At 37.5% G+C, this 17,175-nt stretch overlaps 1 protein-coding gene across 1 annotated transcript in view; it reads left to right on the forward strand.

Annotated features, from left to right (window-relative positions):
• Positions 1–17,175, forward strand: part of RAB2A (RAB2A, member RAS oncogene family) — an 87,571-nt gene that overhangs the window by 36,234 nt on the left and 34,162 nt on the right. The window contains exons 3-5 of the mRNA XM_081070901.1: positions 3,888–3,955; positions 11,699–11,781; positions 12,232–12,324. Of these exons, the coding sequence (XP_080927027.1) occupies positions 3,888–3,955; positions 11,699–11,781; positions 12,232–12,324 (244 nt within the window). The remainder of the gene's footprint in view (positions 1–3,887; positions 3,956–11,698; positions 11,782–12,231; positions 12,325–17,175) is intronic.

A 17,175-nucleotide genomic window follows, 5' to 3' on the forward strand; every position in this document is an offset into this window, starting at 1 on the left:
TAATTATTTTGCATGTCCTATGTAGATAGTTTGGTCTTATCTGGAAGTTGTAATTTTTTCCTTAGCTAATATTTATACCTTTTAGTTTTGTTTTTGTAATTTATGACCAAAATCTCTAGAATAATTTACAGGCTGACGGTGTTATAATCTTTTTTTCAGTGTAATTTAAAGTCCTCTTGTGTTTTACCTGTAAATATGGTGTTTGCTGTTTATTTTTTATGGAAAATTAAGGAAATTGTTTTTATATATATAGTTTTCCCTTTGTTTCTAGAATTAGGAGAATCTTCTTTCCACAGGTGTCAGTTTTGAATCAAGTGTCTAGATTCCAGGAACAGGTTCAGGTCCTCAGGCTGGTCGCAGGAAGGCTCAGCCTGACCCGACCACTTGCTTGATTCGCTGCTCTCTGCTTTGGCAGCCCCACCTGGGGGAAGGAGCCACATCCTGCCTCTGCACCTCTGCAATCACCTGGCAGTGACAGGTGGCCCTTTCTCATAGAGGCTGTCATCATAGTTATATGAGTGATGGTTTAGAAATTTTGGTGTACAATATGGAATAATAAGAAGAATAGCTGACATACTGAATACTTGCTGTGTGCCAGGCACTGTTCCATATTTTATGTAAGAAACCCTTTTAATCTTGAAAAACAATCTTATGAGATGGATGTCTTTAATACCACTTTACAGAAACTAAGGAAACTAAGACAGAAACAATTTTAATAACTTGCCAAGGGTAACACAGTTAGTACGTATCAATTATTGAATGTTCAATAAATGGTTACTATGCAAGGATGATAATGATCTAGAAACAATTAGAGAATGTGTATTTGCATTTTGAATCTTTTGTTCTGGAAGGTTGGAAGTGAATAACATATCCGAAAAAATAAGCATCACTCCCTGACAGTGTCAGGTAAATGAGGTCTTGCCTTTGGCTCCACAGACAATTTCTCTGGCAGCCAAATTGTCTATTAATTGAAAATTTATCTGGGAAGACAGCTTCAAGGGCATAAGGGACAATGATTTATGCTATTGAAAAAAAGATAAGGAAGCTTTTCTAAATGGAATTCTCAAGCATATATATGTATATTTAAGGGAAAAGATGAAAAATTGTTAACAGTCCAGAAGAGAAATAAGGTTTTTGGTTTTTTATTTGTTTCTGGAACTTTCCAGAATACTTTAGGTTTCAGTTTTTGTGTGTGTGTGTGTGTGGGTTTTTTTGCCACAGAACATACTCTAGAAAGGTAAAACCTTCACTGAACCCAGTTAAGAAAGAGAAGGTAAATGGGAAAGAGTTACATTTTTGAAGCTGAAATTGTATTCTGTTTTTGTTTCATTTGATAAGATTGTTGTTTTTTTCCAGTGAACAGCAGTGCTTGTCAGTTTTTCCTTTTGAGATGTGATTTGTTTCTTCCTACCCTCATTCTGTATCTTATTCCTGCATAATACATAGCCTTTCAACTAGTTTCTTTGCCTCTTTTTTTTTAATTCTCTATGCTAACCTTATTGATAAATGAAGTTAAAACATCAATTTTATTATGACATTTCCCTGCTTTAGAAACAATCCTCACTTTTATATAACATTTCTTTAAAATTGGATATATTTTTAGAGGCAAAATTTGTGTAAAGACTTTAAGCTTCAGCAACCTCTATCTACTTCGAATAAAAAGATAAATATACCCAAACCCAATTACAGCTAAGTTAAGCAAAAGGGGATATATTAGATTACCTGGAGTTTTTAAAAGAACCCACAGGAAGGTAGAGACTGGAACTTGGGAATGGGCAGGAACGAGGCATCTTAGAGTCCAGGAAGCAGGAACCGTGCCGGTGCTCCTTCAGCAGAGGAGTCTAACTTAGACTTTCACGTGCTAGGATGGAATGGTTGCCCATCTTTTGTAGTATCTTTTATCCCTCTGTTTCAAGATACCAATTCCACAGGCGCATCTGCTTGCTCTTGATTGCCTTGCCTTGGTATCAGTCAAGGGCCTGTTTCTAATTTGTAGTTGTTTTTGTCAAATTTGACATTGTGCATTGGATTGAAGAAATTTTGAATCCCAAGGCACAGTGGATGGTGGTTAGAAGTCCATCCATGACAATGGAAGGAGAAACAGGATTTCTTTCTCTGGTTTGTGGCTAGAAACAATAGATTAATGAAAAGACTTCCACTTTGTCACATATCTTGTTGATATGTGTATTTGTACTTCAGTACATTTCTTTTAAATACTGAATATTTCTAAAAACATTTGTACCATGCTTAGTCACTGATTTCTTTCCCCAACTATTCTCATTTTCATGTCATTAATGGTAAGCTGGTTGATAAGTTTTCTGTGCCACAGAGCGGGAGAACACACTATACATATACACACACACACAACACACATAATACACATACACACACTACATATTTGCAAATGAATGTATATGTTTATGGATAGGTAGATATGTAAACACTATAATGGTTTTATATGGCATAATTTTACAATTTTGCATTTTTCATTCTAGTACATCATGACTCCTGGGTCTTTTTTCTCTATATTTCTGAGTCTGAGAAACATACCATTAGTTTCTTGGTATTGACAGTGTCTCTAGGATGGAATAAGTATTCAATTGTAGAGTGCAAACTCCATCAAGTTACATATCATGGGAGGATAAATTACTGTTCTATTTCACCCTCCTAATCCAAATTGAGGGAATTACAGGAGATGCTGAAATGGAATTCTGACCCTGAGCAGTATGTCCTCCCGTGGGCAGGTAGAGGCTGTTTTTCTGCTGGGAGGATACCTGGATCCTGGGGACCAGGTGTGTCTCCCCTTCACCCTGACTCTGATTTAAATGCTGATAGAACGTACTCCAAGCAGTAATGATAAGTGATAGACTTCTTTCAGCGTCTTCTTCACAGCTGTTTGCTATTCTGGAATCATCTTTTTTCTCGTCTCTCTTTCAAGAGATGAGAAATTCAAGGGGAAAAGCCAGTGTAGTAAAGTTATAAGGTAAAAGCTTATATTCCCTTTGACCTGCAGTTTGCCTAAAATTATAAATCTAAGTTAAAAAACATATGTAGGAAAGTTTATTTCAGCATGTGTTGGGTGTTGGTGAACATATCTTAGTGAAAATTTGGGAACAACCTAAATTTGTAGCAGATATACACACGTGTATATGGATAGATACACAGAGAGAGAGAGAGAGAGAGAGAGAGAGAGAGAGAGAGAGAGAGAAATATTACACAGCCATCAAAAATACTAATGATACAGTGTTATATACTTATTGATTGACACAGGTATTTATCGTATGAAATAGTGTTTATGACATATTAACAACATTTTGCAGAACAGCATTTATAGGTTCTGGTTTTGTAAAATTGTATACTTATTTCTGAGTGTGTATTCATTTGTGGGGCCATGTCTGGAAGTTTATTTACAGTAGTTATCTCTAGTGGGACAGATTCGGAGAGAGTTTTCCCCGGTTAATAGCCCATACTGGGACCCAAGACTATGATGTTGAAATTCATCTATCTCTTCTGGTGACTTTTATACAACATTAACTGTTTTTTAAGAAATTTTAATGTTTGTTACTAATAATTATGGTTCTTAAATCACATTTCTGGTTGTTTTTATATTACTGAGCCTGTGATACATGAAGACCACAGTTGGTTTCTTGCGTGTACTAGACTCACATATTTTAGTATTTGGATTATGACCTTAGCTTATGTCTTGTTAGCACCTCTGCCTTAGCTTACACGTTTTCTAAGGATAGGAGTTGAATTTGTTCAAGTTCATCTATGTGTATATCACCTGGCATAGTATGTCCTGGAAATAGGCATCCTTTTTTTTAATCCTTAAATGTGAAATGTATTCCCACTAGATTGTGTAACAAATCATTTTCTAATCTATTCAGGTGTAGAGTTTGGTGCTCGAATGATAACTATTGATGGAAAACAAATAAAACTTCAGATATGGGATACGGTAAGTATAGCAAAAATACATTGTATGACTTCAACAAAATTGTTTTATAAAAGTACATTGTATATTGGTTTTGTTTCAATGTTATTTTATGCCTGTTATGATTTGTTAAACACTAACACCCATGCAGCCATGAGATGAAGTGTGGTACCAGAAAAGATTAGTTTTTCTTATGCAGGTGTTAGGTGTTGGTGAACATACCTGAGTGAATATTCCAGCTGTGTTCTAAACAGCAATGCTCTGGAAACGATGTTTTTAAGAAAAACCAGCAATTTTTAAAGTATACAATATGAATTTCAGTACCATAAAGTCACTTGATCTGACAGTTTTATTTTACTTTATTTTGAAAGTTTGAGTTTGCCCCAACCGCCTGAAGCCACCTTGCCCTCCAACCTAATTCTCTCGTTTATGTAAATTGAGTACCTATAGAATTTTTAATGGCAGTTTCTCACCTGAACCACAGAACATGATTTGAGTAACTATTTTCTATTCTCCCATTTTAGATGTATAAAAGAGAAGTTACTTTATTATATACAATGGATGTCTTAAGATAGCCGTTCTCAAACTTTTTCATCTCCGAATCCCTTAACTGTTAAAAATTAGTGAGGACCCCAAAGAGCCTTTGCTTTTATGTAGCTTACAGCTGTCTGTATTTACCATATTAGAAACTAAAACTTAGAAACTTGTTTAATATTTAGTTATTAATTCTTTTAGAAAGAACCAAAATAAACTCATGTTGGGCTAAACCAGTACACTTTTTATGGAAATTAACTGTTTTTCCAAAGCAACAACAAATCCTATGTTTTTCTAGTGAGAAGAGTGTCATTTTATTACATTTTGGAAAATCTCTTTACTGTCTGTTTAGTAGAAGACAGCTAGATTCTGATATCTGCTTCTGCACTGAGGCTTATGTGTGTTGTTTACTTGAAATATATGGAGAAAATACGACTTCACATAAATAGGTCGTTTGGAAACACAGGACCTTATGGGCCCTTAAAAAGTCTCAAGGACGTCCAGGAGTCCTGGGATCACACTTTGAGAACCACTACCTGAGACAATTAGGACTTAATTCTTCACAGAACCCCAGTTGAGAAAACCCAAAGGGTCTCCTATTATGACAAAGAGCATGTTCTCTAAACTAGTAAATGAAATAGGAAATAGGCATTTTGTCATAATACACTCCTGATCTTTTTTTCTGTAGTCACCCAGTCTTAGTATCTCTCCTGTCACCTCTAACAGCTAATGAAGGAAGGAACCTTGGAGAATACTCAGTCTCACAAACTGGATTCCCCAGAAGACCGAGCAAGTTGCTCAAGGCCCTTGTGAGACCTAGGTTTCCTGACACTTCCTGTGTATCACATAATTGTCCCTGAAATGGAAAACCCTAGATCTCTATCTTGCTTTGTCCCAGAGTTAAGCATTGGACTTTTAGGTTCTTACGCTGTCTTATCTCCTCTTGAAGAGTTAAATGCTGTTGCTGTTTTTTTAGGGTTCTCCCTCCCCACCAGCCTGTAGCACCTCATAACTTTTTTGATGTATATTCTCTCAGGCAACATGATTTCAAAACTGCACAGAAAAGGGAAAAATAAAATACGCAAAGTCCCTTCTTTCCTAGAGATTTAAAATCAATGATCTCCAACCAAAAGGTAGTATTTTCTACTTCTGTATTAAAAGAATTTCTTCTCTTTTGAAAACTGATTGTTTTACATCACCTGGGTTGCTTTCTTAGCTGATATATTTGTGTGACACACATACTCAGTGTCATGTAGGTGCAAACCAAACTATTTGCTGTTCTTTAATAAATATATTTTTCATCCGTTGTACTTTGCATAAATATTTGCTTATTTTGTTCCCCCTTTCCATTTAAGATCAGCACAGATGTCAGCTCTTGTGGAACCTTTCTGACTCCCTGGGATAGCTGGTTCTCCCCATAATATTTTATTCCTGCTACAACTCTCATCCTGTCAGTGTAGTTTTTTGTTCAACTATCTAACCTCAGAATAAACACGGCGAGGGAAACGATCATCTACATCTTATTCAACTTTGTATCTTGTCTTCTTAGTTTACTGACTGATACAATGTTTGATAAATCTTACTGACTGAATGAGGAGGCTCATTGGACATGTTCAATGGATAGCATGTACTAAAATACATGGTTTCAAAAGGAAAGATTATTGTAGTCATGAAAATTTATGTAATATTTTAGACACAAACCACCTCATTATAGTTTATTCTAGTTTATTCAATCGTTCTTCTATCCTTAAGGTGTTCGCTTAAGTAATAATCCCCCCACTCCTTGAAACTTGAACAAGTCATTCGTTTCCCAGTTGTTTTGTACGTGTACTAGCCATGCTTTCGTTTGATAGAAGACTTTTTTTCTTAGCATATGAGTAGATTATTTTATACTGCAGTGAACTTTGAAAGAAATCTGTAATAATTACTAATGCTGGACAGTATGAAAGGGGAAAGGAAAAACTTGTTCAGACTTCCTCTAGAATGGCGAGGCTAGCTTTCTTTCCTCAGTATCTAAAAGGGAAAGACTGTAGTGCCGTTGAAGACATTATGACTCCGAAAAAAGAATTCTAGGTCTTCCACATGGAGGGTGCTGGGACCCAGTGTGGCCTGCTCCAGAGTTTAAGGAATGTTCAAATATGTCTGTTAACTTACTACTTTTGAAAGTTGTTTCTTGAGTCTCTGCCTCATAGGTTTTCCTCTCAGTGTCATTGGTTTTCTTCTTACTTTCACTCCTAACTTCCAGAACTCTTTAATATACATTATCTGACATACTGACATACTGACATTGCTTCCTCACTTAGTTTACATCTGAGTGAAACATGGTTTCCCGTATCGTTAATGTTTTGCAGTGTGTACATTGGATAGCAAGCTACATTTTTAGCGAGGGTTGTGTCGGTTCCTGGCCCAGGACATTTACAAAACCATTCTGGAGTTCTTCAGGGAAAAATTTGCCAAATGTTATGGTTTGTTTCATTGGCCTTAAAGAAATTAATCTTTTTCCCAACAACTTAAATCTCAGGATGTTAGTATAGTTGTCATTTATTATACATCCATTTCCATTCACAAAAATAAGAATGTTTTCCTTGCAAAATATCCACATCCACCATCTTTGCTTTCTTTTAAAAATAGTAAGTCTAGCTGCTAAGAGATACTCTTGCCAGAAGCTGTGATCACCGTCTATCAGTGCCTTCCTTAAGGCACTTTCCCTTGGCCCTGTGTCACCTTTTTTCCTCTATCAAGAGTCGGTGTGTGATATTCTTCATCTCTGCCACATTAAGTCAAGGAAAATCGTAGGTTACACCCAGTTCCTGTTCGTTGACTGATGGAAGAAGTCCATTCTCGCTCTTAGACTCTCATCTACCCTTTCCCACCACCTTTTTCTGTTGTTACTCATCTTTTGCTTTTTGTCCCTTTTTCAAGCGCCTTCCTAGCATATCCAAATAAATCTATGGTTCCCAAAAATTTGTAGTATGGATGTTTTAAGTCCATATATCTTCTCAATTTTCCTAAAATATTTTTATTTTAGATTTACAAATATTTTTCTCATCAAGTAGGAGTTAGTGCAATTATATAAAAAGTCATGTGAAACATACATACTAAAAGTACCTTTTTCAGCAAGTTACAGGCATTTTTTTGGTTTTTTGTAAAATGTCAGTTTATATTCAACTCCTTAACCCTCCCCGCCCCCCCAAAAAAATGAATATTTTTATGTAGCAATGGAGCAGTAAGGACCAGAATTCAGTGGGGCTAGGGAAGTGCCTGGAACCAAGCCCTGGGAAACAATCCTACTTCTGCTCCCATCCCCAGGAGTCGGAGGCTTTTGGAGATCCAGCTATTTTGCCTCTTTCAAGCAGCTGTTCATCAGCCTTTTCTTGAACAACCACAGGGACAGGAAACTATCTTAGACATTTCATTCTACTCTAATGTTTACCTCCCACTGGTGGTCTCGAGTTTTTCTTATATGGCAGCATGAAAAGAATTTGAAGTCAGCAGTCATCTCCTGTAAGTCTTTTTCTCAAAGTAAATATTCTTAAATTTTTTTAAAGCATTCAACATCTGCTATTCTTTATAGATATCTACAACCCTTGTTTCTCTTCTCAGGATCTACTTTAGTTTCTATAGGAGACTCCCTCAAAAAGGCCTGGAATTATAGTCCAGGTTGACTTTCTCCAACCACGCTACGGACACTGAGGCAGTAAGAATCACTTGGTTCTTACTAATCTCACTATAGTCCAAAACAGAAGTCTTGTTCATGCATGTACATTTCAACGCATGACATTTTCAATTTCCTCAATGATAGCAGTTCCCTAATCACTGGTCTAGATTTTTAAGTTGAGTCTTTTTAGTAAAGTACCTGGGATTTCATGCGAGGGCACTAGACAACTTGGCTACTTAGAAATCCTTTTCTTCTTCTTTTTAGTCCTTGGCTAGGTTTTAATAGCTTGGAATTGTTAGATAAATGACTAACAATGAAAGTAAGAGGTATTGCTATAATATTGATTCTCACAGATCTTAATTTTCTAACTATTGGCTCTTTGGGATCAATCAAGATACCATTTTAATGTGCCTGCTATAAACATACTTCAGTATTCTGCATTAGGCTACCCCTCAAGGGGGACTAAAAAGGGAAAAAGATAAGCATTTAAGCGGTGTGTTCATTTTATCTAGTCAATAGTACTAGAACCAAATGATCACATGAAAGTGCTTTTTGAATTGTGAGGGGAGAAGGGTAACCGTGGGCTGCGGTAGACGAGCTTGCTATCGTTGTGAGAGAATTCGGGGCCTGACTGGTTAGCAAAGGGAATAGAAACTGGGCAGATGAAGCGGGGGAGAAAATAGTTCTCAGGGAGAGCTAAACAGAGGTATAAAAGCAGGAATATTCAGAATACAGGCACGATATCAGTAGACAAGAAAATCATTTTATGAACAAGACTTTTTAATTTTATTGGGGAATATTGGAGAACAGTATGTTTCTCCAGGGCCCATCAGCTCCAAGTCGTTGTCCTTCAATCTAGTTGCAGAGGGTGCAACTCACTGGCCCATGTGGGAATCAAACCGGCAACCCTGTTATCAGAGCTCTTGCTCTAACCAACTGAGCCATCCGGCCGCCCCAGAACAAAACTATTATTGACTGAGAAAATAAAGTTTTGAAGAACTAGGATCAAATTCCTAAGAGCTTAGGACTTAAATTCAGGCTATTTAGAGAACTCCGAGCAGTAGCTTAACGTGTGTACAGTTGTATGTTAATGTTATGACGGTAACAGGAGAGGAAGAAGAGTTAAGTTGCCAGCCTGGTTACTATAAAAAAAAATTATCAGCAAAACGACTCAGACACCTGGGGAAACCAGTTTGGGGGACTCTTCATCTGGCAATTGGGAGTAAATTCCAAAGGTATAGGGCAAAGAATCAAGTTTATTTGATTTAGCAATTCTAACATGGAAAGTGAAGATCAATAAGGCTTCTTTTTCACAAATATTCTTGAGTCTGATTTTTAATACTAAGCATCACTAAACATGAGCTTTTCCATTATCTCTCAAGGCCAACTTGCTCTGTTCTACTTTTTTGAATATTCTGGGTATGTTGCTGATTTTTTCCCCAGAAATCAACAGCTATGTTGTGAGCTAATAACCTCATGGCCCACCCTTGCCAGGTCTGATGCTATTAACCAGTCATCCTCCTTTCATTAAATGAATTTTTCTTTACACCCTCAGCTAGCATTAGGAATCCCTTACTACAAAGAATTCTATATCCTGTTCAGTTTCAAGCTTCTAAAATCTCTTTTTAAGTCAACACTTTATAGTGAAGAAGATCAAAAATAACGTTTCTATTTCCTAAGTTGACATTCTTTTTCATTTAAAACAGTATAGGTCAATCACAGTTTGGACAAGTTTATATTAAAGTGCTTTATAAAAACGCGATTACTTTGTGTTAATATGACCAACATAATTAACCACTGGGCTAGCTTTATGCAGTTAGCTGTTGTTTGTATATAGTTAGAAAAGCCATAATGAAACACTTACTTGAGCAAGATTTATTTCAAGACTACCAGTGCCATTAACAGAGTAGGCCAGAATGTGGGAAGTTTTTCCTACAAGTCAGGTCTCAAGATTTTGGAAATTATTCTAAGTACTGATCTTTACTTATTATGTAATTAAAGATTTTAAGAGGCATAGCTACATTCATAGTTCTCACTTGGAACATGTGGGTTTTTTGTTGAGTTTTTGTTTGATTTTATAATGGAGGGCAAAATCCAGATTCAGTGGATTCAGTATAAAGTCATGAGTTAGAGATGTTATCTCTGTATTATAACATGTTTGTTCTTGGTAAAACCGTTCAGGAGGAATGGAAATAGTATATAAATGTGTGCTTACTATTTTTACAGCCCTTTTATGTGATGGCTTTCTCAGTATCTAATTTAGCATAAGACACTATTCAAGGGCCAGAATTGCTCGTGAGTTAAAAAGAGAGGGTCTAAATCTTTAGTTTCCACATAGAAGTTATTTTTACTGAATCTTAGCATGTTAAGGATGTACTGATGTTCACTCATTTAGGTGGGATCAAGTAGTGACCATTTTGTGCATTTGACTAAGACATCAGGATTCATTCTCTCACTCAGCAGGCTTTCTCTGAGAGCCTACTGTGTGCCAGGCACAGTGTTAGGCATGGGCGGCCTGGGAGGCCCAACAAGAACAGGAATTAGCATTGAATATTAGAACGGAACAGAACCTGAGCTCTGTGCGTTCTGAGGGTTAATATTTACGTTGGAAGATCCACATTCAAAACATACAAACATGAATATGTTTCAAAAAGATAGTAGATTTTGAATACAAAAATGGTGAAAATTGGCTTTGTGTTTACTTAATTTATTACATGCTTATTTTTTTCTGAAAGGTAGAAAAAAGTGATTAAAAATGAGAAAAGTATTTTTTATAAGAACTGTCTCCATTTTACAAGTAAACTCAAAGGCAGTCCCTCACCAGCCTTTCTTAAAAAACAACATTAGTGCCACCAGTAAAAGAGAAATTAACGAAATTTGTATAATCTGAAGTCTGTTTTCATAAGTGAATATAAAGATGACTTTTACATCCTGTTGCCTTTTGACAGCATTATATATCAAATACAGAGAAAATTGATTAAGTGTGGAGAAAAATTACATAAATTAAATTGAGGGCCATTTTCTGTTTTTCATAATAAAATGATTGCTCAAATGATTCCATCTGATGACTGTTGAAAGCTCACTGCAGTTTATGATATAACTGGTAAAATCTGCATCCTTGGCCTTCCAACAACCTTTACACCAGCAGATGGTGGGCGTAAAGATGTCATTCATCATTTATTTACAATGGACTTTATTTATTCTAGTGTCAACAGCTGCCCCAGGGAGTGGGTTATTGAATTCAAATGTGAGGCTCTGGGTTATTTGCTTCCTTTCAAATTTGTCTTCAGAGCTTAGTTGCTAGGAGTCCATTCTGTGCTCTAATAATGATTCATGTATTGTGAAGCCATTCAGTAAATTGGGTTGTCAGGGATTGCCAAAAAAGGTTTAGAGGTCTGGGGGGTTGCATGCACTTATGGTTGACTTAAGCACTAGTGGTATTCATGACTTTTTCCCAGATTGGTGAAGGTAGGTTTTCTTCTTTTCCATACCTGCCCGTATTCTGCATGTGAATAATAAGAAAATGTAGAGGACAGTTTATTAAAGGAAACTCTCAACCTTTTCTTTCCTCACAGGCAGGGCAAGAATCCTTTCGTTCCATCACAAGGTCATATTACAGAGGTGCAGCAGGAGCTTTACTAGTGTATGATATTACAAGGTGAGAACTTGGAAATGTTTTAGTGCTGTGGTCAATGCAGAGAATTTTTCTAAATAAATATGGTACCAGTAGTAAAAGTATAGCTTTACCCTTATGCCCTGGCTGTTTGCCTTTCAAATTTGTGGGTGTTGAATTAAATATAAATTTCTATAGAATTTGCAACTAAATTATTTTCTTATATAAGTACCCCCAAGTTGATCAGTTTGGTAATGGTACTTACACGTTCTAATTTTATAAAGGGATGTTACATTTAATTTCTAAACTGAATTATAATCAATGGATTCTAAATCCAAATACTGTACTTGAACTCTTTTCATTATATAAGTGGATATGGCTAAAAATAGTTACCTTCAATGGAATATATACCTTTCATTGTGCCCTGTACCATTCATACTACCCTACTAGGGGAAATCCTTTGCTAATAGTAATCAGATTATGGTTTATCTTTAGGAGAGATACATTCAACCACTTGACAACCTGGTTAGAAGATGCCCGCCAGCATTCCAATTCCAACATGGTCATTATGCTTATTGGAAACAAAAGGTAAGAGGACTAGTTTAAAGCTTTTTTGCATTAATGGTGAAGACCACGGATAACCGTTGATGTGATAACTGTTAAAGCGCTTATACATTTGTCCAAGTAGAAGTTATTGCTTCTTAAATTATAAAATTGTGAGAACCCTAAGATGTTTCTTTTGATTTTTAAAATAAAGATAATAAGCTTTGTTGGAAATTATTATTATTTCAAATAGGGGTTTTTTTGTTTGTTTTGGAAGGTATACTTTAAAGAATAATCTAAAAGAGTTTTATCTGATTAGTAATTTGAAATAAAACCCACTGATTTATTTGGGGGATGAGTCACTGTTAAATATTATCCAAATTGTTTTAACTACTTGACAGTAGAAATAAGTATCTGTACAAAACTCAAAAAAATATTTTTCCCTTCTTCATGACTTAATGTACTTTCTAAGAGTTAATACATGACATAGATTAATCCCATGCATTTCTACTTAAAATCCTGAAACACTTTTAATATTATTCAGTACATATCTCATTAGTGCTTTTAAACTTACCTCTAAAGCTTTACGTAGTGTCATCCTAATGTTGTTTTTCAGTTTTATTTTCCTTTGTATTGCTAGGGAGCATTGTCTGCAGTAATGTCCTTGTGCTCTACGTTTGAAGTGATAGTAATGGGAGAACAGTTTCTTGCCCATAGTTTCTATAAACTTGCAAGAGTGGGGGAAAGTTTCCACTGATTTTAGTAGAAAATTACAGTGGTAAAAGATAAAATTAGTATTTCTAAAATGCCAGCTAGACACAATTAATTAATGAGGAAACCAGTAAGATATTACGGTTGATTTAAAAGGTAATTCAAAGTACCACATTTTTAATGAAATAAAGAATGCTGAAATGAATTTACAAATGGAAACAAAACTAAACAATACCGTAGGATGATAGTCATATTCTATGGTGCACAGTCTATTTCTATGGACCACAATTATTTGTATTATTTACCTGTTTTCCAGAAATTAATTTCTGTCTCTACAATCTTTGACAATTTGTGGGATGCAGTTAAAGCAGTGCTTAGAGGGAGATTATAACATTAAAAACTTATATTAGGAAAAAGTTTTAAATCAAAATCAATTAGCTAAACTTTCACCTTAAGATTAAAACTAGAAAGATAAGAGTAAATTAACCCGAAGATAAGCAAAAAAGGAGGTAATAAGAAAACCAGTGAAATTAAAAGCTAGTTCTTGAGAAGATAAATAGATACGGATCATGAAAAAAAGACAACACACATTGCCAATATCAGGAATAAAAGAGTATCACTGCAGATCCTTCAATGTTATTGTTGCAGAAAAATGATGAGCACCGAGAGACTCAAGCGGCACGCAGAGATCAGGGAGGACACAGCTTTATTACGGCGGGCGCAGCAGGATTGTTCCCAAAGACTGAGCACTGACTGGGGTCGGGCGCTTTGTTGTGTAGGGTTAGGCCTCCAGGTTGGGAGGAAATCTGGCTGGGGTGCCGGGGAGGTCCGTCCCTAGGAGCTGTGATCGCTCAACACTGTTTTGATAGGGAGGCCTCTAACTATGGTGCCCGCCGGAGACAGCTCCGATAATAAGGTATGGGGGGGATGGAGCTCCAAGCGGGGCCCGCCGGAGACAGCTCCAATTAGTATCGGAGGAGGGGGATGGAGCTCCTCGTCGTGCCCGCAGGAAAAAACCGTCCCGACATTATAGGAATAATAAGGAATATTGTAAACAAAATAAACAAGTGGGTTGGGGAGATGGTGGTCAAAGGATACAAACTTGCAGTCAGGAGGTGAGTGAGTTCTGGAGACCTGGTGCATAGCATCATGGTTATGGTTATCAGTACTGTATTATGTACTTCAAAGTTGTACTGTATTACATCCTTAAGAGACTAGATCTTAAATTTTCTCACCACAGAATAAAATGAGAGTTATGGAACGTGACGGAGGTGTTAACTAATGCTCTGGTGATAATCACACTGTGTTATATAAACATCAAATCAGTGGGTTGTACATACACCTTAAACTTATACAGTGTTATGTCATTTACATCTCAGTAAAAAAATAAATGGTGCCTAAACAATTTTAAAAATACTGTTTTATTCACAGATATTTTTTCCTTAGCTCTAAGTTATAGTTACCATGGTCTTCCTAAAATTCCTATTATTAGATTATTACTTTCTTATCTTTTGAGTCCTTAGTCAAAAAAAAAAAAAAACCTAAATAAGCAGAGAGAGAGAGACTACTGATGGGTAGGAAAACGGAATGTTTTTTTCCCCGTTTCTTCCACTTCCCCTCTCCCCTACCCCACTCCGGTTCAAGCCGTTGTTTCTCAGTCTAGTTGTGTAGGACACAGCTCCCTGGCCCATGCTGGTATTATGAGCCTTGTGCTCCCCTCAGCTGAGGCAGTCGGTCGGCGGCTCACAGCAGCTCAGGGCAGCTCTCGTCGGCTGCCGGCCACCGGCCACTCATGGCAGCACACAGAGCCCACGGCAGCACACAGAGCCCACGCCAACTTCCGACTGCTCACGGTGGCTGCCAGCACTCACGCTGGCCACCGGCCACTCATACTGGCACACAGTAGCCCACGGCAACACACCGCAGCCCTTGGCAGCCCACGGCAGTTCACACCAACCTCTGGCTGATCACGGTAGCCCAGTTCCAGGGAGAACCGTTGTTCACAATCTTAACTATAAAGGGCGCAGCTCACTGGCCCATGTGGGAATCGAACCAGCGACCTCGGTGTTAGGAACACGGCGCTCCAACCACCTGAGCCACCAGACCAGCCAGAAATGTTTTTAAGATGTCAGTTCCTCCCAAATTGATCTAAAGATTCATCGTAATCTCAATCAAAATTCTTCAGATATTTTTAAGGAGGTAAAAATTGACAAGCTAATTTAAAAATTTATATGAAAATGCAAAGGTCACAGAATAGCCAAAATTGGAGGATTCATTGGCTTCTCTAACACTGATTTCAAGATTTATTATAAAGCTACTATAATTAGTTTAGTCTGATAATGGTGTAGATAGACATAGATCAGTGTAACACAATGAGAAATCCAGAAGTGGATCCATACGTGTATGGTCAATTAATTTTTTGACAAGTTTGCCAAGGCAATTAAGGAAAAGGATAATCCTTTCATTAAATGGTGTTAGAACAAGTGAATAGCCATATGCAAAAAAATGAACCTTGATCCTTAACTCACACGATGTACAAAAATTAACTGGAGGTGGATCATAGACCTAAGTGTAAGAGCTAAAAGTATAAAAATTTCTGGAAGAAAACAAACTTTTAGTGACTCTGGTTTTGTTAAGCATTTCTTTTTCTTTTTTTTTTTTTTTAAGATTTTATAGGGGAAGGGGAACAGGGTTTTATTGGGGAACAATGTGTACTTCTGGGACTTCTCCAAGTCAAGTTGTTGTCCTATCAATCGTAGTTGTGGAGGGCGCAGCTCAGCTCCAGGTCCAGTTGCCATTGCTAGTTGCAGGGGGCGCAGCCCACCATCCCTTGCAGGAGTCGAACCGGTAACCTTGTGGTTGAGAGCCCGCGCTCCAACCAACTGAACCGTCTAGCCACCCGGGAGCTGAGCAGCAGTTCATTGACTTCATTCTAGTTATGGAGGGCACAGTTCACTGGCCCATGTGGGAATCGAACCAGCAGCCACCTTGCCCAGAGCTCGCGCTCTAACCAACTGAGCCACACGTCCACCCTCCAAGCATTTTTTAAATAGGACAGAGAAAAGCATAAAAGGGAAAAAATCAATAAATTATACTTCCACAAAATTTAAAATTTTTGCTCTTCAAAAGGCAGTTCCAAAAATAAAAGGACAAGCTACAGAAAAGGAGAAAGTATTTGCAGAACATACATCCAACCAAAGTTTGAATCTAGAATAAATGTGGAATTCTTACAATTCATTAATAAAAAGACAACCCAGTTTTAAAAATGAGTAAAAGAGGGGCCAGCCCAGTGGCTCAGGCGGTTAGAGCTCTATGCTCCTAACTCCGAAGGCTGCCGGTTCAGTTCCCACATGGGCCAGTGGGCTCTCAACTGCAAGGTTGCCGGTTCAATTTCTTGAGTCCCACAAGGGATGGTGGGCAGTGCCCCCTGCAACTAAGATTGAACACTGTACCTTGAGCTGAGCTGCCTCCTGGATGGCTCAGTTGTTGGTTGGAGCGTGGACTCTCAACCACAAGGTTGCCAGTTCAATTCCTAGAGTCCCTCAAGGGATGGTGGGCAGTGCCCCCTGCAACTAAGATTGAACAGGGCACCTTGAGCTGACGTGCCGCTGAGCTCCTGGATGGTTCAGTTGGTTGGAGCACGTCCTCTCAACCACAAGGTTGCCGGTTTGAATCCCGCAAGGGATGGTGGGCTGTGCCCCCTGCAACTAGCAATGGCAACTGGACCTGGAGCTGAGCTGCGCCCTCTACAACTAAGACTGAAAGGACAACTTGAAGCTGAACAGCACCTTCCACAACTAAGATTGAAAGGACAACAACTTGACTTGGAAAAAAGTCCTGGAAGTACTTTTTTGGAAAAAAAGTCCTGGAAGTACCAATAAAGTCCTCCCCTTCCCCAATAAAATCTTTAAAAAAAAAAACGAGGAAAAGATCTGAACGGGCCCTTCACTAAAGATACACAGATGGAAAGTAAGCACATGAAAAATATTTAACTACTAATCATGAGGGGAATGCAGATTAAAACCTCAGCTATACCTTGCACACTCCCTGAAATGGCTAAAATTAAGAAGCTTAACATAGCAAGTGTCAGCAAGGATGTAAAAGAACTAAACCTATATACAGCTGGTGTAAACATAAAATGACACAACTTTGTAAACCAATTTGGTAGTTTCTTTAGAAAGTAAA

This window comes from Rhinolophus hipposideros, assembly GCF_964194185.1.
Source record: "Rhinolophus hipposideros genome assembly, chromosome: 13".
Taxonomy (NCBI): Eukaryota; Metazoa; Chordata; class Mammalia; order Chiroptera; family Rhinolophidae; genus Rhinolophus; species Rhinolophus hipposideros.